A 23,284-nucleotide genomic window follows, 5' to 3' on the forward strand; every position below is an offset into this window, starting at 1 on the left:
GTGTCCACTTCAGCAGAAGCTGGGGTGTCAGACTCCTGATGCTTTCAGCTTCTCTAGCTATGCCAAGACAAAGTTAGCTGCGAGATGCTAACATCATGATGATTATGACAGCATCATAAATCATCGGGGAATCACCAGTATTCAGAGTTGGGAGGGACTGTCAATCCCTACCCAAACAACATGTAAAGAACTAGACACTATGGAAAAGTTTGGTTGTTTTAAAGAATGGGACAGGCTGAACTAGATGATGCTCTTGAATAAGGTTATAACCTGTAAAAAAGCTTAAGATGCAGTAAAACCTGAACCTTTGTATGAGCAGGTGCTTAAGGAATAGCAGGAACAGGGATACCATGTTTTTGTGGTTCTTCTAGTATGTATTTTCAGATGGAGTATTTTTCAGAGCCAGATGTGATTATTAAATGTGTTCAGTATTCTTATTTCTGTTCTGCCTGCGTACCTGGTTTTCCCCAGGAACTGCTGCAAACTTCTTATGAGATGAGATGGACCTGTAGAGTTCACAGATGGACCACTGTAGAAAATCATAACTCTGCATGATATTCTGTATATTTGCTACTGATCTTAATGGATTTCAGGTTGTAGGATATCACTGAAGAATTGTGAATGTTTCTCCGTATTTCCAACAGGTGGATGAGAATTAATTGTTCTGTAATACCTTAGCCTTGCTGGGTACCTTTAGTTTGATTTTAAGGCTAAAACAAAATTTGATATGATGGGAGAAATGGAAAATACAATACAAAATTATATTTGCATGGCTAGAGACATTTGGACCAGTGAGGTCAGGTGTTTTGTTTTGGGTTTTTCTTGCTTGTTTTTTTTTTGTTTGGTTGGGTTTTTTTTGTATTTTGGATTTTTTGTTGGTTTGGGTTATTTTCTTTTGTTTAGTTGGGATTTTTTTACACTTGCTTTCCAACAAGAAAAACTACCCAGGTTCAGTAAAAGTAATTGGTGCTGTGTCTTTTGAGGGGATCTGAAGAAGTAACTGGATTTAACAAAGATGGCTGTAGATCCCTGATCTTGCAAGGAGTCACTTTTGAAACTTCAAATAAATAAGCAACCATGTAGAGCTCAGTTTTATCCCTGTGCCCTGCCTAATGCCTGTCTGTTTGTAACTGTTTCTGAAAGCAGATGGGATGGGAAGGAGCATCATCCTGCTACTCATCCTCTGTTTGTACCATGATCATCTTGATTGGCTTCATTAGCCTTCTGTATCCTGCAAACATACTGTGTCTGACTGGTGTCTCAGAAAAAGGAAATTCCACAGAATAATCAGAAAGCTGTCCTGAAATATGGAAACCTTCCCTTCCAGCTCCATGGTTTGGAAGGCCATTGGGCTTCCTTTCTTCCCTGATATTTCAGAGCCGCTGTATCACTGAGCGGAATTCTCAGATGGACAGTCAGTGTCAGGTTTATACACACAAGGTTTGTGGTTTAGCGCTGTGACATTCCAGTAGAAGTCCCTTGAAATGGAAAATATTAATGGCTATTTATAGCCATCAGTTTGATGACAAGATAATTTGTCATGACCTCCTTAGTGCAGGATTGCAAGCCAAGGAACTGAAGGGATGCAACATTTTTGAAACTGAACTCGGAGGAAGCATTTTACCTGAGTGTTGCAGAGTGCTGTGGGTGCTTGTATGCCTTGTCCTGGTGCATTAGATGGCAGCACTGCCAAGGCTGTGGGATCCTCAGTGCAGCTTCATACAGCTCTGATCCTGCCACGTGTGGCAGTCTGATAGATGGGAATTCAGCTCCTCTGAAAGAAAACCATTTCCAAATCAAGGTAGGCTGGAAGAGGAGTGCTGTTTCACATGTGAAATACCAATTGAAAAACAGCACATCAACTGGACTAGTTAGGAACTAAAAACATACCCTTTCTATTTTTATTTTTTTTTTAGCATTTAGATAAAACTTTCTGGTTTGGTTTTGGGAGTTTTGGGCTTTTTAAAAAAAATTTTTATTTGGGGTTTTTCTTTTTTTCTTTATACAGAGGTGATTGGCAGGAGAAGGACTTAGCGTACAAATTATTGTTTGGTTCCAGTTTTTTTTGGAGACGAGAGCTTGAGGGTTCTTAAATTATAGGCTGAGATCCTGGAAATATGAAACTTTCTTAGTAATGTGGTAGTATAGCACAGTTCTAAAGACATGCCATCTCTCATATAGAGTGAGCAGCTTTTCTCTAAAAGAAAAAAAAAAGTGTAAATCTGCCACAACTCTCACTAAATGGTTTTCTGGTTGGTTTTTTTTTTTTGTATCTTTATGTACCTGATAAAAACGTTCCTAGTTTACTTTGAAAAAAGGCAGTCTTGGAGGTCAGGCAGTGTTGCCAGGATAATGCCAGCGCTGAGCGCGGTGCTCGGGCAGGAGGGACACGGCTGCTCCGAGCTGTCGGGCTCTGGGATCCCTTGGACACGCTGGTCCCTGGATATTCCCTGGCTCTGGAATATCCAGCGGCAGGCAGCGGCCTCTGCTGGGGAATCGAGCGCTGCTGGAGGCTCAGCGCATCTCCAGCCCTGCGGGAAAAAGCAGAGTCAATTGCCTTCCAGTGGAAATGGTCCTGAGCTGAGAAAAATGGGTTTTCCGATGGCTGCGATGTAATGGAATTAAAAACAGAATTCTGAAAAATTAAGTTAAAGCGTGTCAGGCTTGTATCCTTTTGAAGAAGGAAAACGTAATTAATTATTTTTTAACCCCAGATTCACACTTGGAAAAATTGTGCAGTTACTTGTTGAAGGGTAAGTCAGAGCAGATCCGTGGAGCATAGTCTCTGCCCTATTCAATACAAGTTCTGTTTTAAAAACAAGCGTAATTCTTCCAGACAAATTGGGTTTATTCCAGACTTGTGTGAGCATGCTTAGTTATTTTGTTGTAGTCCCTGTCAAATACGTTATTCAGTGTCAGCTGTGCCACTAAAATGTTCCCAAATTAACAAGGCTCTAAGACTGCTTCTAAAGAAACTGTGGATTCTTCAGTGCCTTTCCCTTGATTCCCTCTAAAAGAAAAAATGGACTGAATAAACACTCCTCTGACCATACTTTACAATTCTGGTTTTGAGGAATGTGAGTCTATTCACTAGTCTGTTTTCCCTGGCAGACCTCCATCCTCCTGATATGACAAGTTTTGAATTCAGTTTTGTTCTAAAGGAGACTTTATTGATGATGTGTGAGCTAAAAAAAAAAAAAAAGCACAAGAAAAAACAAACCCAAAACTACTTCAGCTAAAACAGGTTATTGTATCAAAATCAGTTTAGCCAAATGAATTGACATCAGAGGCAGCTTCAAACAGCTTTTCACTAGTTTGAACACTTACTATCCTGTACAAAAACATTTCCTATCTGGCTGTATAATTTGTTTTTCCACTTTTGAGATAAGATGCTAATGATTGAAGCCCAAATAATTTAGGCATATAGGCTGTTTTAGGGGGTTTGGAGGGGGATTTTTTGCCTTTCTTGTGGTTGGTTTGCAGTCCCTGCTTTGTGGCCACTGGGTGTCAGCAGTGCAAAGCCGTGTGCCCGTCTGGGCATGGGTTTGGACTGGGAACTCTGTCCCAAAAGTGTCTGTAAAAGCTGCTGAAATCTTAATGCTTGCTTGCAAACTTGTCCATCAGTGAAGTAAAACTGTGTGTTTTGAGCAGAACTGGGGGTGGCTCTGGCACTTCACTCATGTGTTTGATTCAGCACATTTACACAGGTGACACAATTTGAACTGTCACCTTTCAGTGATGTTACTAGAGCTATGATGAATCCTGAAAATGAAAGCAGTTTATCCAAAGTGTAACTTTATGTAAGCTAATGGCACCAAGCATTTTCTTCCTAAATCTAAAGGTGATAATGAGTGATAGCTACTGGTTTTTTTTAATATTGACTCTATTTTCTGATGTGTATGATATTACTTTGGGATTTTGTATCATGGCAGATCTTTATTACTTTAAAACACCACTAATATCAACAGATGAAATAGAACGTGTCAGAAGGCATCTCTGCTGCTTTAGCACTATTCAGAAGAGAAATAAATATGCATTAGTCTAGGAAAAACACATTTGTATCCAGGGAGAATGCTGCAACCATCAAAAAAGAGTGATTCCAGCAGTGCATTTTACCAGCCTGTTTCCATCTCTGCAGGAGTCTCTAGCATTTCAGGCTGAGGGCAGAAATTCTCACTGGCTGTGGAGCTTTGCTGCCTCATTGGCAGAGAAAGCCACACGGGATGCCATAGGCTGCCAGGCTGTGATGCCATGTGTTGCTAAGGGCTGCCTTGGATTCAGCTGATGTGGGCAGCCACCTATCCGCTGCCTCATTCCTTTTCTCTTTTTTTTTTTTTTTCCTTCTCCCTGTTGATGGCTAGATATTGTTTAATAAGCCTTGAAACAGGCTGATAGAATTATCCTTCTAGAAAAACAGTATAGGGAGACATTCAGTAAGTGGTTTTTATGTAGCAATACTGCAAGTGTTATAACTTGGTGGTATTCCACTATAATGCTGTGCATGTTTTTTACTGACTATTTTGCCAAAATATCTCTGAATTGGAGGTTTATGCCACACTTGTATGATGAAATGAAAATCTAAAATTCACATCCCAGGAGTAAAATGTTTCTTGCTTCGTTAGATGTGCTTTCCATATAATTTTGTGCTTAACTACATATGAGATTTTCAGGGAATACAGTTTTCATACTGTGGATTTTAGTATTGGGAATAGCCTATACATTATCCAAAAGGTAAGCTGATGTTTTCTTGAAGCAGATTTTCTTCAGGGATCACAAACAAATTCTTTAATCTATTTATTTAACTGGCTTTTTTGTTTTTTGGTTTTTTTAACTAGTTTGAAAGCATATTGATATTGTAATAGAACAAAAGAAAAATAGAAAATACCGCTTTTGAACCCCTTTGGTAGTGTTTTACCTTTAATGAGAGTAAGTTCTCTAGCTGCTCACTAGTTGCAAGCAATATCCTTGTTAATGCAAGTTTTTCTTCCAGGTGTGAGAGGGGAAATTTCATTGGTGCTCAGATAACTTTACTTGCATTGCTGATTTCTATTACATTTCCTTTGGGTTTAGCCTGGGGGGGGGTGGGGGGCACTGAAATGTGTCGGGGATGTTTTCCACAGGAAGGAAGGGCATGCGTGCAAGACTTGTTTTGAAAATATGCCTTTGCTTTCCGCTTGTCTGATCATGACTCTACACGCAACATCATACAACCCCATAAGGCTGTAATGGGCCAAATCATCCTAATCCAATGTGGCATTCCGTATGTCTTCCTCTGCAAGTAGGTCAAGTTTAAGCCGTGTTCCTGGCTTGTGCTCCGATTTCCCATAACCTGCTCCACGTGGCTCGAGTATTGTGCTGGAGTGCAGAGCATGCCAGCAGGGATTCTGAGCAGCCTCACAGGGACAGTCAGTTTTTGGACAGAAACTAGTGTTTTTGTTCCGCTCTGATCTCGTGATGTTGCATTCGTGGCAGGAGAAATCTTCAGTGGTTTAAATGTGTGCTTTTACTGAGTCTTAGGATGTTAGTTTACCTAATGAGTTGCCTCTGGGCACTGCACTATAAAATTTTAAAATCAGTAATACCTCTGGGACAGAAATTGGTTTGCAGGATTTGAAGTGTACTGTATTCTGAATGAGAATACCAAATAAAATTGGATAGAGGTTGATGCTCTCAAGCTGTGGAAAGACAAATTGGTAGTGACCTAAAGTGTACCTCAGGCCAGACATGTGAATATTTTGATATTAGTGATTGCAATGTGCGGAATTCTTCTTGGTAAGGATTACAGCTTCAGTGTGTGGGTTTTTTTCCATTTGTGCTGGAAGAGTTGTGAGTGAAAAGGTGGGTTAGCACCCACAGAGGTCACCTCCAGTCAGTGTTCTGAACCAGCTGTCCAGCTCCAAAACAAACCCCAGCTGCAGGACATCAAAATCAACCGTAGTGCTTGCTGATGGCTTTGGTCTTCTTACAGGCTGAAGTTTTTCTTGAATTGGAGCTGATTGATGTGGCAATGTGCTCAAGAAGGGTGCAGTCAGTGCTAGATGTTCTTGACTATGCAATGGAAGCTCAGTGTCAGCGCTACCTAACTGGAACCACACCTGACTTTCTAAACCAGTAATTTTGCTTACTTCAGATGAAGTTGTAGACTTGGAAGGAAATTGTAAGAGAGCTTGATAAATTAATAGTGGCTGGGCATGCCACTATGTGGTTAATTACCAAGGTAATTCACAGAACTACCAAAATCTTCATGCTGGTGATGCTTTTACAGGGCATCAAAGAGCAGAAGAGGTCACTGAAACTCAATGTTAACAGCTGGATTTGTAGACTTCTTTTCATGCTTCTCATTGTTAGTATTAGAGCCAGTAGTGGTCTTTCTTTCCTGTGTTTTGGGTCCAGAAAAACTGCAAATGATAAGCCATCTTGAAGAAAACAAGAATCTCTAGTAAATCTTTTCCTTATCTGTCAGGGGCCTGATGCATCTCTGAGCTAGGTTGCTTTACTCTAGATTGGTCCAGGTATTCTGCTGATGCAGCACCTTGTCAGAAGGGTCAGATTCCATTTTCCCTTCTGTAGTGTTCCCTCTGAGTACAACAGGTCAGCTCTGCCTGCTGCTCAGCTATGTCTTCTGAAGGAAAATAATGTACAAATGTGAGGGGCTGTCTAACCTTAGCTGTGGCATATTGACCTGCAGCTGCTTCCATGAATCTGGGAAGTTTCACAGATGGCACCATGGTCTTGTTTCTAAAAGGTCATTTCAGAGCTCAAGAAGGGAGTGCTTAGCTTTGCCAGAAGAGTAGATTCTGACCTTTTGGCTCTTGCATTAATTACCTGGAATGCTAAGGTGAGAGAAAGCATCCTCCAAAAAAATTCTAGAGAAATTACATCTTCTCAATATTTTTGTAAATAGAGTTTTCAAGCTCTTCGTAGCTTAAAGTCTTTTTGGATTGCAACCAGGAGAAATGGTTGTTTTCACAGTTCTTAAAACACAGCTGGTCTTCCAGTTTTAAGGAATGCTTGAGATCCTTGAGTAAACGTTACAGTGCATCTTGATTCAATTTGAAAAAGTACTGGCTTTGTCCAGTTTCAGATAAATTTCCATGCACACCATAAAACCATATACAGTAGCTGCTTTGCTTCTAAGAAAGTAAATGTGATTGTACATCTTGTGTGCAAAACTCTGATATGACTAAAATTTATCAAGATTTTTTCAGTACAATGAAGACACAAAGGGAGAGGTTTGTTGGGAGCTTCATTGTGAACAAGTGTTTAAGCAGCTTTGTGTTCATGTGAATTGTAAATTGAAATACATTCCTATAGCACGTCTTGTCATCTTGCTGCTGTCATAGTTGAATTAATCCATTATCATCAATTTCTCTCCTTTGCTCAGGGAGGCTCTCTTCACTGAGCTGTTACCTTTAGATCTGTTGCATCTTCTACTTGAGTATTGCATTGACTATTCCATTGTAATGCCAGAACTTTTATTATGTTTCTCTATTTGTTAAACTTAACTCCTGGAAAAGAAACCATATATTCTTCCTGGCAAATTTTCCTGAGGGATGAAGGTATTTGTATTACAAAACTGAGTCCCCAGCTCCCTATTTGTATTAGGAGGTGATAGGTGCTCAGTGAAGCAATCTGTTCTGCAGTGCTTATGTGCTCTTCTGTGAACTTGGCTTCAAAATATTTCAACCCTATAAGCATGCACCTACTCTGACCTTCACAAGTAATGTTATCCAATATTTAAGCCATGTGCATGAGCCTGTAAACTCTTAGAAGACTGGTTAATATCAAAACAAAGGCAAAACCTACACAGAGGCATTTTTTTGAGATATGGAAAATATTTTGTTGGGGGAGGGGATGATGCTGCTGAAGCATGGCAGTAATTACAGGTACAGGAGTTCTCTTTAGGCCATTAGCACTATTCACTGCCACGTGTTTGCTGCTTGTTTGTTAATATTGGAATTGAAATATTTAATATGCTGAGAATGAGGTTTGTTTTTTTTTTAATCTGAATCTGTAAACTGGATCACCATTATGCAGCTTCTGATTTTTAATTGACACCGTTGAAAATATTTGTTTAAGGATGCCTCTGTCTGCTCCCTAACAAGAAGAACATTCATAATCTGGAAAACTCTGAAGTACAAAGTGGCTTATTCAGTCCCGTGTTAGAGAACACGCTTGAGAGATATGGAAAATAATTTCTCTGCTTTCTGCTGTTGAGTGTTTACACAGCATCGGTGCAGGTTTAGCTTTAAAATAGTTTGCCATGCTATGGGATAGAAGGTCCTGGAAAAGCTGCCTCTTTGAAGAACCATGTTTGAATGATTTTTTTTCAAGAGTCTCTCAGCTGGACACCCTAAATTAAAAATTCCTTGAATTAATAGGTGCTTCTCACAGGCTAGAAGTCTGATCTGATTTTCCAGGAAATAAGTTCATATTATTAGGAAGCAGGTCTTGCATTTCCTTGAGTTTCAAGGAGAAGGTTGAACATGTGAAAAAGCCAGCATACACCTCCTGATGAAGCGCTGTGTGCAGTCCCCTGTGGTCACCTGGGTTACACTCAAAGTTGCAATGCTAGAAGTCTAGGTTCTTAACACTCATTCTGTAGAAGTTATTGGAGCAAAGACATGTGTTATTTTCAGCAATTTGGGATGAACTGCCCCTTCTTCAAAAGCTTTGACTGCTGAATCTTGAAGATCCCAGAAAATAAATTGTATGCTGTTCTTAGTTTGACTAATAAATCTGTCAACACGCTTTCTGATAATCTGCTTTGCCAGACAATTTGTTTTGAGTTCACATTGCTTCAGTTTCCTTGACTCCTAATAATGATTCTTGGCATCATGCTATCTCCTTCCAGGTAAATGTGATTCTTCAGTAAAAGTCAAAATTGGTTAGTGTAGTTAGACTAATTTGAAAATTGATTTTTTTTTTTTTATGTCTTGTGCTTAAATCAAAATGTCAGATTGTTGATGGCTTATTCTTAAATAGTTTGAGATGAGATTTTTGTGTGTGTGTCTTGCTTGTCTTTCAGCAGCACTCTGATGAGCTCTTGGCATTTCAGAGCAATGGGTAGCATGTGTATTTTCAGCATATATAAAACATGGGAAGGTTCATGAAAAGGCTGCTATGTTATGAAATGCAGTTTTCATACTCTTGCTGCAGGTACTGATTTCTGAAACTTGTGGTAACATTTGAAACTGTTTTGATAATTCAGCTGATCTCAAGTAATCTAACAACTATTTAATTTTTCTTCCACTTTTCATTTCTTTTAGCTGGGATGTGACAGCAAACATAAGAAGAACTGTTGAAACTTGATTTTTCTCCTGGTCTTGGAAAAGTCTAGTTTTTGTTTTGCTTGTAACTCTGTGATTTCATGGGAAAGCTGTTCATTGGCCACAGATGACTACTACTGAGAGGCTTTCCGAAATCTGTTTCGGATTACAGAGAGGTAGTAAAAAAGTGCTATGATGACACCAGTTCCATTTGAGGTTCCTTTTGTCCTAGACAATAATGGGTTTGTTTGGCACTCAGTGCTGCAGTTATGCAAAACAATTGCTCAGTCATCATAGGTCACATGTTCTTTATATGTATTAAACAAAGATGAAAAAGAGCCAGTAATTCATATCTTTATTTTTGCCAAAGATTATAACCTTTCCAGTTTTTCAACAATCACTGCTCTCTAAGAAGGGGCATGGAAATGCACTGTACCATGCACAAGTTCTGCTCCCCACCAGAAACTGATGAATCCAGAGTGCAAAACACAATGGGAGCCCTGCTCCAGTGAGACCCAGGCGTGTACTTAAAATAGGAAATGGTTATTGGAACTAAATTATTTTGCCATTTTTATTTTTAGGTTTGCTGGCATGGGTAATCTCATTAAGGTGCTAACCAGGGACATAGACCACAATGCAGCACATTTTTTCTTGGATTTTGAAAGTAAGTCTCTCAGCCCTTCACAGCTGGTGCATTTCAAATGGTAACAGTAGGGTTGCTTATACCTGCTGCAGTGAAGGCCAGGGGACTCAATTGTGAAGTTGGAATTTGAAAGAGTTGCATGTTTTTTCTGTTCCTTTTTTTTTTTTTTTCCTTTTTTTTCCCCCCCTCTCCAGTGGTAGCTAAGCCACCATCATGCTGCTGTGTAAATTTTCTTTCCATGTGCTTAGTCATTTTGGGTCTCTGTGGTCAGTGATGTCCATCCATCTGCCTGCAAATCAAATAATCATGAAATGAGAAATTCTGTCAGTATGCCATAGTAATCTGTGCTGAGCAGTTGTTCACTGTAATCTCTCATACACAGGAGTGAGTGCTAAATCATTCCTGATCCTGCTTTGGTCATTCATCGTGCAGTTAATGTGTGTTTGTTTACATCCAAAAGTCTGAATTGAAACTGTCTTGAGTTTCACAGATGTTTTAGGCACCTTGTGTAAAAGATCTGTGGCACATCTCTGTTAGCATTTTCTGCACACTGAAATGATGTATCATGATGTGGTTTTCTATGATGGCCTTCTTACACAATTATAAGGGCTGACAAAATTAAAGCTCTTTCCTTCTGTTGTCCCATCAGGTTAAAATCAAGCATGGCTAATGCTTTCAAATGTGGTACTTGGCCCTCAAGGCAGTACTCCTGCTCAGGACACTGGTGCTAGGGTGTACTGGGACAGAACAGTCCCTGGCAAAGCCTTCCATTGGATTCTGCCCCTTTCCCAAAGGGGCAGCTGTGAGGATGTTGGTGACATGGTCACTTCTTGCAGGAAAGCTGCACTGCTGAGGTCACCAGCTGTGCATCCTCGAGGTGGGGATGTCCCTTCACCCAGCCTGAAGGACGGGTTCGTACCTGATGGAACTCTCTGGTCTTCTTTTCCCGCTGCTTCAATCAACTACATTTGGGCTGTACTTTCTTATACAAAGAAAATTTTCTTTTCTCTTATTCTTGTCTTGGCAGGTACCTTAACATGGGGAACCTTCTAAAAGTTTTGACATGCACAGACCTTGAGCAGGGGCCAAATTTTTTCCTTGATTTTGAAAGTGAGAAGATGATTTTATATATCTATTACTCTTTGCCTGCAGTAGACTGCATTTGTCATGTACTAAATGTATGTTTTCATTTTGCCATCCTTCTAACTGCTTTGCATGCCCGAGCTATGGATAATTGTTCAGCGAATTTCAGTAGAAAGCAATAACCTGCTCTAAAATATCCTCAGGTCCTAAAATGTAAAATCTTTATTTCAGGAAGGGCTTTCAAATTACATTTGACTGTTGAAACCTGATTTGGTTCTTGAAAATTAAACCAAAATTCTGCCTACATCTAATCAAAATGTTAAGAATAGTTGTAATTACGTAATTGGAGACTTACTGAAGTTGCAACTGACTTACTCAAATTTGTGAGTTTTGTCCCCTGCTCGTTAAAGGAAGAACTGAAAATGAAATTCTCATCACTTCCAATGTGACTTAATAATGCTGCATACACAGAATGGCTCACAACAGCTATTCATAGCTCCAGCATCATCATGTTAAAGGTTATATGTGAACCTTACTGGATCTGCCACTGAAATTTAACCTCTTGCCTTCTTAAAAGGGGATCTCAAAGTGTATAGAGATGAAGTTGATTTTGGAAAGAAGAGGCATGTAGCTTGTCTGATCAATGTCAGGTGTTCTAGAAGGTTCACATATGTCAATATTTCTGCTTTTCGTTTTTGTTGCATGATACAGGATAGCCTAAGAATGGCAGGTAAGTGCTGCTACCTTCTGCTATGCATGTTTAATTACTTTCTTTTGGGATATGCTGTTTCTTTAGCCAGCTGTAAATCAGCAAGCATAAAATAAGATTAATGTTCAAGTACCTTTTGACCATGTAATAGAACGAAATGGAATAGGGCAATGAAAAAAAAATTATGAAATATTATGATATGGATAATTTTCAGGTATTATATCTTTTTCCCCTGAGTTGTTTTTCAGTTGTTTGTTTGATGAAACAGTAGCAGTTTTTTATATTAGTTGTAATACAGAAGCAAGTGCTTGAAGAAATATGGTTTTGCTTCAATGACATTTAAAGTTACAACTTCTCTAAACCCTTATCCTGTAGTGCTAATTTTTATCACTTGTCTCTTCTGAATATATTGTTATTGGAAGATGCTAGCTATACAAATTATTCATAAAGGGAAGATTAGCAGGGCCTGTGTTCAAAAATCAGAAAGCAAAATTTGTCTAAGACCAATTCTTGCATATAGTCATAATAGGTAAAATTTAGTGAAGTGGGAGACCTCATGTATGAGGCCATTAGAGTTGTGAAGCTCCAGCTTAATCTGTAAATACTGAAAATTTAATTGGAGTAAATTAAATTCACGTTAGCTGGATAGAAGAGGCATAGTTCTAAAATAAATTGCAATAAAAATTGGTCTTTTTTCTTTTTAGTACGGATTCTTTAGATATCACTTTTGTTTTAAAATGCATGTTTTGAGCATGAACAGGATTTGGCATGAGAGTAAGCAGGTTGCTGACATGAAATGCTTTCTTATGCAGTCAAATCAGGTGACTTATATTATGGCTGAATTGTTAGACTGATCTTTGTTCATTTTAGACCCTGTTCTGCATTTGTTTCTGCTGCTATACTGTGTGTCCATGCTTCTTTCTCCTCTGTTTCAGAGAGCTTGCCTTGACAGGATCTTGGCTTTGACACAGCCAAGATCTTTCTTCAAGACTTGGCACTTAGTCTTGTGATACTTAATGTTGTAGTTTTGTGTGGAAGGACAAGTAAGCTCTGTATTAAAACAAATTTGCCAATTCTGTGTGACTCCTGCCCCAGTAATAGGCAGCTTGAAGTCTTTTGTTCTTAAATCCATGTATGTGAGCAGGCTCCAATGTTTGTTACATAATACCATACAGAACTAAAACCTAATGTTCATAAAGCTTTGTAGGGCCAGAAACTTCAAATTTAGAAAGGTTTTAGCCTTCTAACCATTCTTTTTTCCCCCAGATGTTTATCTTGGTGCTAGGTTCCAGTGATTGGTGTGACTGACTATGAGAATCCATGTAAAAAATATGATGAGCTGTAAGCTTTTCTTTACCTCCACACTGGTTAAGCTTATGCTTTCTTTGGTCATTCACCTTACCTGTTTGAAACAAATAGTTGTCTTGAGTGTTCTTTGAAAGTCTGTGCAGTGCCACTGAGCAAAGTGCACAGGTCAATATTGTTCACCTAAAATGTGAGGAACTTACAGCTCAACTTTTGCATTGGTGTCATTACTGTCACAGTTGCAAATCCATTCCAAATTTACAGATTTGAATAGCAGCTAAAATACAGTGTACTTAGAGATGGTGATATCAAGCTAGCACTGACAGTATCCTGCATTATCTCCAGAGGACTTGGCCAGGTTTCAGAGGAGCCACAGAGACAGCATTCTCCATAGAAATGCCAGCAGAGATGAATAAATTATTTCATCTCCAGCAGTCTAGCATTTTTTTCCCCTTGTTTGTGAGTTTTGTCCCAGACATTTTCAGATGACTTGATGTGTTCTTCCCTGGGAAAAATGTCAGCTTAAATAGTTTGCTGTTCAGTGTAAACTTTTAACCCCAAATTTCTCTCTCTACTAGTTCTGTAGGCTAGCCAAATATTATTTTAATAGTCACTAAATGTGTGTGTTCCCCGCATGCAATGTGTTGTCTCACTTTTGTAGTATTTAATTCACATAACAGCGTTTGTATATTGTTTCAAGTCTCCTCTACTGTCTCTAATACATTACTGTGTGAGCATTCTGAATTCTAAGTGTATATTGCCTCTAGTGCAGTGACATTCTGATGAATGTGATTAAACAAACACAAATTAATTTAAAGATGAACTCCCATTTACTTGCAGAGCCTCAGTCTTCCCTTTTCTCACTATTGGATTAAAAATAGTAGAGTTGCCCTGAGTAACCAGGGGGTCAGCTCCTGTGGCCACAGCATCAAACCTCAGAACATATGGGTGAGCTGTGCTGTGCTTAATGGGTTTGTTCTTTCCATGGAGAGCATTGCTGATAAAAGCACAGCCTTGTTGTAGCCTTGTAGCAGGAACTTAAATGGACAAGGGAGAAGGGAAATCCATGAAACTTTGTCCTTCATCCTTCTGTCTGGATGCCTGGCACTGCTTTTTCATAGCTGCCAAGAGTAACTCCAGAAGAGCAACTCCCTTTTTCCTGCTCTGTGCACTCCACCTTGGGAAGAGGAGTTCCACAATTCTCAAGTGAAGGTCCTGTGGCTTCAGCCCTCAGGTACATACTGAGGGGTGCTATTCCCATAATATAGGAATGCTGCCTCCATCCATTCAAGATGATAACAGTGCTTAGGAAGAGGATGCTCCCTCGTTCTTCCCCTGTGATGCGATTTCAGAATACAATGCCCTGATCAGCACTGGGTAGCAAATAAACCAATTTTGCTCTGGGTCAGCCAGCATTAGGCTCTGAAGATTTTTTAATATCATGCCTTTTAATTCTATTCTAATAATATTTTAAATGTTATTGTGAAGGGATTATAAAATAATTTAAATTTTGCTTTTTAAATTTGACCTCTCTTTTAGAGATGGCAGAGGAAATGAGTTGGGACAAATCAGGTTTATAGATGTCTTTTATTGGAGAGGACTAGGTTGAATTTCAAAAATTAAATACATACCAAAAGAAGTAACTCAGTTCCTACTTCGTTTTCAAATAGATTGATATTTAGAAGTTTGTAATAATCAAAACAAACAAGCAAATAAAAAAAACCCACCACCCCAACAAATTCAGTATCAATGTTCATTGGTTTAAGTTTCCTGGAACATTTTAAGGAAATTAAATATAGTGGTTGGCTGATTACATCCTACACTAAGAGAAGTGATGATGGTGTTGATTTGCCTAGCCAGCTGTCCAGTGAAGACCACTAGATCTGTATCTGGAAGATGATTATCATTTCTAAACACTGAGGGTTGTAGTACTGCAGCTGTTCTGCTTGTTGGCAGGTTTTGAAGTGAATTCTTTTCAGCCCTTCTGCTCTGTCCCTCTCAATCTTGAAAAAATGAACTCTCCTTACTGCACAGGGTAAAGAAAAAATGGCATGAAAAATTAAATAGGCAGGAGATGTTCTCAGTGTGAGACAATCCAAGTGACAAGTCTTGATTGCATTATTTAACAACACAATCTGGAATGCTACAGAGCTTCACGTCTTAGTCTGTATTTCACTGTAACATTTCATGTTCGTGCATGAACTGCTGCCAGTCAACTGGTGCTTCCCTGTCTGCTCTTTTCCCTCATTTTTTGTCTTCATTTCTTACAGCAGTCTTCAGCAGCTTTCAAAATTATGTGACCTTTGTGATGATCTGAAAAGCACTGGCCATTTTTACTCGATGCCTAATCAATGTGGTGCTCTTTTATTTATTTATCTTCAAAGGAGTGACCAGGTTCTTTTTAACCTGTGCTAATTCTTGATGTTTCTCAAAATACCAGTTGAACTGTTGCAAGGTCTATATATAGGCACATTTGCTAATAGTACCCACTCTTTATGCATTAAACTATAAAAATAAGAGGTATTTTGCAAAAATTACAGCAAAAATTCAGACATGCAATGTATGTGAAATTTATTTTTTCCTAATACAAATGTTGTTTTCCCTTATGTTTTTCTAGAGTGTAACCCTAAGTTACTGTGGGTGTTTTATTTCAAATGTAAATATATACGTAACTTCCGTTGGAAGTTATACATATGGATCATGGAAAAAGCACTTCTAAAAAGACATTTTCCAGACTCTTCAAACTGCACAAAGTCATGAGGATGTATTGTCCTTAGATAGCTTTTGTCTCTCCCTATAAAAAAGAATCTATTGTTAATACCCTGATTTTTGGCATTGGAAATAATGGGCTAAAATACAATGATATTTATTCCATAAGATATTTTGCCCATGTTAGCAGAGAAGTGAGTTTTTTTTAAAAGATCTTTAGTAACTAACAAATATATATATATATATATTTTTCAAATATGAGTCTAAAAGGAACTAACCTTATAGCTTCCATCAGTATTTTAAAAGAAAAAAAATTGCTTTGGGTAAACAATGTCTAAGATACTTGTCCTAGGTGATTGTTTTTAAAGGTTAAAACCTTCTGTTGATTCTTCTCAACACATACTTCTTACAGAATCACATTTCTTTAAAAATATATATGTATCTTTTTGAAATTATGACTTAATATACTTTTGGGAAGCCCTTAGCTAATTAGAAAAGAATGGGAGACAGATCATGTCTTTAAAGACAGGGAACAAAAAAAAAAAAGTCCTACACAAGCTCACACTGGATCTTTCTGTTCTCAGCTTTGATTGTGAGATGAGTGCAGTGAAGGATGTTTTGAGAATTAAATATATTTAGAAATAAAAGATATGGCTTCTTTCCCAAGCAGTTAAAGATGAGGCAGACAAGAAAGAAAAAAATCTGGTGCAGTTTTTTTAGATAACAATATACATGGACACCTCCTGTGCTATCTGCAGTGAGTGTCTTTTGAATGCTTACCTAAATTGCTTCCAGTGAACCTCTATTGCATCCCAAGGTGAGATTACATGATAGTCATAAAGACAACTCATCAGGATTTTTTTCTCCTAACTCACTTTTAAATAAGTCAAGAAGATAGAATCCAGGTGAATTTTGGGATGGTAAATGAAGAGACTAATAATATGAATACAGTTAGTCTCTTGGAGTTCCTTACACATTGTAGTAGCTCTTCAGAGAATGAAAATTCTTGATGAGTTGCTGCATGAAGAATTTGTCCCGTAGGTGATGGTGTGCCGATTGAATTCCATGTTGTTGTTAAAAATAAATATCTATACACTTAATATGTTCTGCTGTTTAGATGCCCAACCTACAGAATCTGAAAAGGAAATTTATAATCAGGTGAATGTAGTGTTAAAGGATGCAGAAGGAATACTGGAAGACTTGCAGTCATATAGAGGAGCTGGCCATGAAATACGAGAGGTGAGCTAGAATGTTACAATTGTGCACAACCTGTGGTTGTTCTTTGTCTGATCCTAACCAAACACTGCTGGGGTTTAACTTTGCTTGCAGGAGCTCTTTTGGCAGAGCATGTTGTCTGTTAAAATCACTGTCTTGAATTTCTGCTCTGGAATGTTTCTTTTTAACAGCAAAACAGATGTTGCTTGTTTCAGTCATATTAATCCACATATGTAATAGCAAATGATGTTTCATAGAGTTTTTGGGGTGTTTTTGTTACTGATTTTTCTCTGTGTTCCCACATAAGCTCTTGAGTTAATAGTGAATTTGGAAAGAGCATGGTGGGACTACAGTGCAATACTGGGTAGTGTTGACATCCTCTTGTATAGTAACTGGAGAAGCCTGGTTTGGTAATCCTAACACAAAAGGCATCTCATTTTCAATCCCTTTTAATTGGCTTTTATTTACTAAAGTACATGTTTGGAGCAGAAGCAAAGTTCCTGTACAGAACATCACTCCATTTTTCCTTTATAATAATGGAATAATAAAGAGTGGAATAAATATTCTCCCAGCCCCTTTTCTTTGCTCCTCACGTGCAGCAATGGGGGCTGCTTAGCTCAGAGGGAATGAGTTATTCTCTAACATACCCTTAAGAAATAGTATTAGAGAGGAGTCTCTATTCACTCCGTAGCAATTTGAGATACTCAAAGCCGTTCAGCTTTGAGAGCTTTTCTCTCTTCAGAATTGATAAGGTAGGTTTAAGAAGGATAACTGTGTCACACAAAACCCTTAGGAGAGGAGATAGCTTACTTGTTCTTCAAGGAAGGAGCATGTTCAGGGACAGGCTGAAGGATCAGGAATGTGTGTCTGCAGCTGCCATGGATGTAGGAGAGATCCTCCTCTGAGAGGAGGTAGACATGGCAGGAGGAAAACTCTCTAGGACCAGAGAGGAGTCTGCTGCAAACCACAGCCCACTGTTGACTGAAACAGTTCCTGAAATAAAGAACTTGATGGTGAAAATGCTGCAGGAGAGTTATGAGCATTTTTATTTCTGTTTTCTTAGTATATTTTCAATTGCTAACTGGAGAGATTGAATTTAAGGTATTATATGTCTGTGAAGTTTACTGTGAAGATGAAGTCTGTAAATATATCCCTCAAAGCTGTGGTGTAGTCCGTGTCCTGGTGGTGCTTTGTGTCCTTGATTAAGCTTAAATGTTCCTATTGTAATAGCCTGAATTTCACAGCAATTTTTTTTTCTTTGCAAATTTGGGAATTAGTGATAGATACCAACATTAAAATGAGGCTTTGATCACTAATTTTTTTTTGCTTGGAGTAAGCACAGTAAAGTTGTTAATTTTAATTAACTTGATCTAGTTATGTAAATTTTCTTACCTGAGTAACTTGATTTTTAACCATTTCTTTATACTCTCTCCAAGTTGTTTTCCTATTCAGGATGCTTACTTTCAACACAATTTTTTAGACCTTTTTGGAACAGACATGGGTTAGTACATGCTTGTCTCTAAACTGAAAACTTTCTAGTAGGTAGATTTTTAATTATTAGCTCTTCAAACAATTGTCCTGCATAGGTGTTTTGGTTTTTTGTGTTTTGTTGTTTGGGGTTGTTTTGTCAGCAGTACATCAGTTATTCCCAATCTAAGCATACTTTTCTCCTCTCTTTTTCTAATTTAAGGCAATACAGCATCCAAATGATGAGAAGCTGCAAGAGAAAGCATGGGGTGCAGTTGTTCCACTAGTAGGCAAACTAAAGAAATTCTATGAATTTTCTCAAAGACTAGGTAAGTGGAAAGGTGTTAACTTGGGGTTTTTTTGTCTTCATTAATCAGTATTTTTGGCATATTCAGGTGTGATCACATCTAGGTCAATTCCTATGTGGAAAAGAGCTCATATTGCACAGGTTCCTTCCAAACACTGGATGACAGCTAACTTGCTTCAGTGGATACCTGAGAGAAGAGAGAGAATGGGATCATCTTTGTTACTCTTCTTCTACTCCTTTAATATCTCCTTTAATAAGGAAAGCAGTAACCAGCTGATTAACTGAAAATTAGTAGACTAAATAATCAGGAATTAATTCTGTCTTTCTGATACCAAGAGTACTTAAAAGTGACTATTATTCCTCCCAGAACACCAGAAATAATTTGCTATGTGGAAATGCCTGATCTTGGTTTTGTACACATGCAGTACTTGAGATGGTGCTTCATGCCTCTTCTGAAACTCACTGATGTGGTGGCTATGCTGATAAAATATATGAGACTTGTTTTTTACCAGCTTTCTGTTGTTATCTCATTTTTAATCAAATTTATTAACATAGCTTGTAAAAAACTTGTTTAAAACATGAAAACTATTTGCAGGCAAGTTCTGGTTTATAAAATGTATGTGTTTCTCAAGGAGATGAACGGGAAGCTGGATTATAAATTTATCTTAAATAAGGCATGACTTCTGCTTACAGCTATGTGCCTCTTGAATTCTGTGTTGTCCTAAAGGCTGAAGTCTATTAACACAGATTATTGAAATATGTTCCACAAATGTTGCAGACAAAGTTTGAGTAAAACTTTTCAAGAAGTTTTTTTTGTGGCTGTCAGTGCTGATGAGACCTGGTCTGTACCGCAATTTGTATGTAAATATAACAGCAGTTTACACGTAGATAAGCAATTCATCAAGTCCCTTTATTATTAATCACCATGTATGTTGGCAGCTGTATATTTTAGGTCTAGCATGCAGAATATCAGCCAGTATTGATACAAGAAGCAGGTGCAGTTGTAAGTTGCAAGCTCTTCTCCTGTTGTTGCAGAGGCAGGACTGCGGGGCCTGCTGGGAGCCCTGACGAGCACCCCATATTCCCCAACACAGCACCTGGAGCGAGAGCAGGCTCTTGCTAAGCAGTTTGCAGAAATTCTTCACTTTACACTCCGATTTGATGAGCTCAAGGTAAGAGCTTGTAATCAGAAGGGCTAGAAAAAGAAGCCAAGTATGTTTACTGAAGCAATCTGGGTTGTGTTCTTTTCTGGAATAGAGTGTTCAGTGGATACTGAAGTATCCAATATGCTTGGCTTGCTCTTGTGACCTAGAGTTAGATTAAACTGGAAAGCAGATGAAATATCATATTAGCTTTAGGCACTTGTTGTATTTCAGTTCACATTAATCATGTTTCTTCACCCAAATTTGGCATATCTCTTGGGATAATGGTGCTGCTTTTAGCTTGTGCACACCCATAGTTCAGCTATTTTCTTGCTAACGTGTAAAGAAGGAAGCTGAAAAGGTAACTAATTTGCTGGTCTGATTCTTGGAGTCAAATTAGCAAAGCACCTTTTTTCAACCTACTAATTTCCAACTTGTATTTAGAAGACTGCTCCTTTTCTCGTTTCTGTCAGAACTTGTTCTGAGTCTGAGAAACCAGAAAGCTTTATGCTGCTCTTACCAGCTCCCAGCAGATCACAGGCCTTTTTGTTTCACTTCGGGAAGTTGAATATTTTCTTGTTGGGTGTATTGTATTTTATGAAAACTTGTCCTTACTTTTCTTGAATTTCTCACAACTCTTTTGCTTCCATATCAACATAGATGACAAATCCTGCTATTCAGAATGACTTCAGCTACTATAGGAGAACTCTGAGCCGTATGAGGATTAACAATGTCCCAGTAGGTAACCCTTGGATAAGATGTAATGTAGTCTTCTGTTACCACCTCTCTTCTCCATGCAGAACAACTAAACCCTTTCTTCTCTTTTTTAGGCAGAGGGAGAAAATGAAGTAAATAACGAGTTGGCAAACAGAATGTCTTTATTTTATGCTGAAGCGACGCCAATGTTGAAAACCTTAAGTGATGCCACAACAAAGTTTGTGTCAGAGGTAAGGGTATAAATTTATGGCTTGGATAATGTGCTTCAGAGCACTGCAGGGCCAGACATAATGGGCAACACAACCTCCACCAGAGCTAATCTGGCATCTAGAAATAAAACTTGGGGTTTGAAGCCTCAAGAAATGTAATGTGTCTTTCCCAGATGCTGTAGAGTTAGGGACTCCAGACAGGCACTTTGTGTATGCATCCCCAAAAGTCGATGGGTAGTGTCACATCAGTAGTGATGGCTTTCCTCAAACAGGGAGGTAGGACAGGTAAGTATTTTGCCTACAATGTGGTGGTGGTGGTTTAGAACAGAAATTTTGGAAAATTTCAAGGGAAACATTTTTATTCTCTCTGTTTGAAATAGGGAATGGAATTGAAATGTAGCTTCCTCTTCTCCTTCCCAAGACTCTTTTGTTGCACCGTGTAAAGTCAAGTATACTACATTATTGCAAAAGGGAGAAGGAACCTGAACTGGAAAAGTATTTCAACATTTTAACACATCCCTATTTATCCTTGACTACCTATATAAATATTGGTTGTAAAATCTAGTCACTACAAGTACTGAGCATACCTTTTCGTTACTGTGGTGATTTTTGGCTGATGATTTTTGTGCAAAGAATTCTCACTATTTCTTAGTAAAAATAATTGTAGATTACATGATCAATGCCAAGTTACATCTGTCTTTTAATGTTCTTTTTTTCCTGAGTTCTGCTTTATGCTTAAAATGCTTTAAGAAAACTGTCCTCTTATTTTGCATTTATTTGTTATGGGTGTCTGCCACAATTTCAAGTTTTACTATTACAGCAGATGAATATATTTGGCTATAGAAATTATTCTTTGAAGGAGCAGATAGATGATTTCTTCAAAATTTTCCAAAAGTCGGTTATGTCAAGGGTGTAGTTCCTGGACTATAAACAAGCAGGCAAAACCCATGTGGTAGCCTTTGCTTTATAAACTGTTAATCTTTATCTTAGTATTGGACAACCTGACTTACCATAGTTGTGTTGATATTTTTAATTGCTCCACATTGCTATGCCAGCAGATAATTGATTTGGCTTAGGTTTGTAGTATAATATTTCACAGTAATTGAAATGTGGAAACTGTTAACCTTCTTCTGCAGAATAAAAATTTACCGATAGAGAATACAACAGATTGCTTAAGCACCATGGCGAGCGTGTGCAGGGTCATGCTGGAAACCCCGTGAGTACAAACACTGCTTGGGCTGGGTGTGAGTCACCTCTCTGTTTCAGACCTGACTTGTGATGCATGAAAGAAATATAATTGGAGTAATTAGGGACTGTGATGTTTCTTTTTTACCAGCCTAGCTGCTTACTTTAACATGAAACCACCTTGTCTCATTTTGCCAGCCACGCACATCATGCGGTCTACTTTTCTGAACATATTAATATTTAAAAATAGAATGGCTATGGAAGCTAGACAACCTCTTGGCACTCTTTATAAGTGGTTTTCTCATGTATAATTCAGAGAAATAGACTATTTGAGCATGATTGCCCAGGGCCTCCTGAAAGAGGGGATGAGGGTAGTGCTCTGGGTGGTGTGTCCTTGCTGACTGGCCTGGCTGATGGCTCTAACAAAATGACAGTGCTTCTCTCAGGGGAATTACAGGGAACTTCCAGGCATGAAACAAGTCAGTTGTCTTTTGTACATTTGAGAAGCGCTGGGAGTATGACCAAAGTCAGGCTAATCCTTGATTATTTTTTTAATCTGTTTCTTTTGTGTTCTAAATAGTTTTCTATTGGTAAAATTACTGGGGCATGAGCTATGTCTTTTTAATTAAGTTTCCATCCAAATACCACAGGACATTTGTTTTGGAGTACATTAAGAGCTCCAAGCATTTATACAGTCACTCTTCTTAGGAATGGACTGTTCCATTTAAAAAAGCAGTTAAAGGTTGTCCGTCAGCCTGCCTTTTTTTCTTTTTTTTTTTCCCCTAAGTGAGAAGTTTGCGTGTGTATTAGATAGAAAGCGGCAGGGAAAAGTGTAGGAAGCGCCAGAGACAAAGTTAATATGTATTGTTTTAATCATTTTTATCCCTGAAAAAACCCAAATGGTGTAGAAGTAGGATCCTGTTTTAAGCTTGAGAATTGTCATTAATCTTCAGGCAACTTTCTAAACAATCACTTGACTTTTGGCAGGTTACTGAAAGGAGTAAGGAAAACTCCCATAAGTTTGGGGCTGGTGGATTTGGTTGGGCTTGTTTGTTTTTTCTCTGAAGATTTGTAGTAGAATTTTTCTCTTTAATCTTAATTTGGGTGTTACTAGTATGTACTGTTATCTTGTGTTTCATAGATAATAAGCTGTGTTTTTAAATTCCAGTGAATATAGAAGCAGGTTTACAAATGAGGAAACAGTATCATTCTGTCTGAGGGTAATGGTGGGTGTCATCATACTCTATGACCACGTGCATCCGGTGGGCGCTTTTGCCAAAACTTCAAAAATTGATGTAAGTTTACTGTTGCTAAATAATCTCCT

At 38.3% G+C, this 23,284-nt stretch overlaps 1 protein-coding gene across 17 annotated transcripts in view; it reads left to right on the forward strand.

Moving 5' to 3' along the window:
• Positions 1 to 23,284, forward strand: part of CYRIB (CYFIP related Rac1 interactor B) — a 97,327-nt gene that overhangs the window by 69,219 nt on the left and 4,824 nt on the right. For 5 of the 17 annotated variants that reach the window (XM_086879129.1, XM_086879117.1, XM_086879149.1 and 2 more), the window contains exons 4-11: positions 10,940 to 11,022; positions 16,836 to 16,957; positions 18,624 to 18,729; positions 19,743 to 19,879; positions 20,510 to 20,587; positions 20,680 to 20,796; positions 21,912 to 21,991; positions 23,129 to 23,255. In XM_086879129.1, the coding sequence (XP_086735255.1) occupies positions 10,950 to 11,022; positions 16,836 to 16,957; positions 18,624 to 18,729; positions 19,743 to 19,879; positions 20,510 to 20,587; positions 20,680 to 20,796; positions 21,912 to 21,991; positions 23,129 to 23,255 (840 nt within the window). In that variant the 5' untranslated portion in view covers positions 10,940 to 10,949. Of the gene's footprint in view, positions 1 to 9,850; positions 9,934 to 10,939; positions 11,023 to 16,835; positions 16,958 to 18,623; positions 18,730 to 19,742; positions 19,880 to 20,509; positions 20,588 to 20,679; positions 20,797 to 21,911; positions 21,992 to 23,128; positions 23,256 to 23,284 lie in introns of all 17 variants that reach the window. The other 12 variants (XM_086879235.1, XM_086879229.1, XM_086879251.1 and 9 more) reach the window with 3 other exon arrangements.

The sequence above is a fragment of the Cyanistes caeruleus genome, chromosome 1, assembly GCF_971803275.1.
Source record: "Cyanistes caeruleus chromosome 1, bCyaCae1.hap1.1, whole genome shotgun sequence".
NCBI classification, from domain to species: Eukaryota; Metazoa; Chordata; class Aves; order Passeriformes; family Paridae; genus Cyanistes; species Cyanistes caeruleus.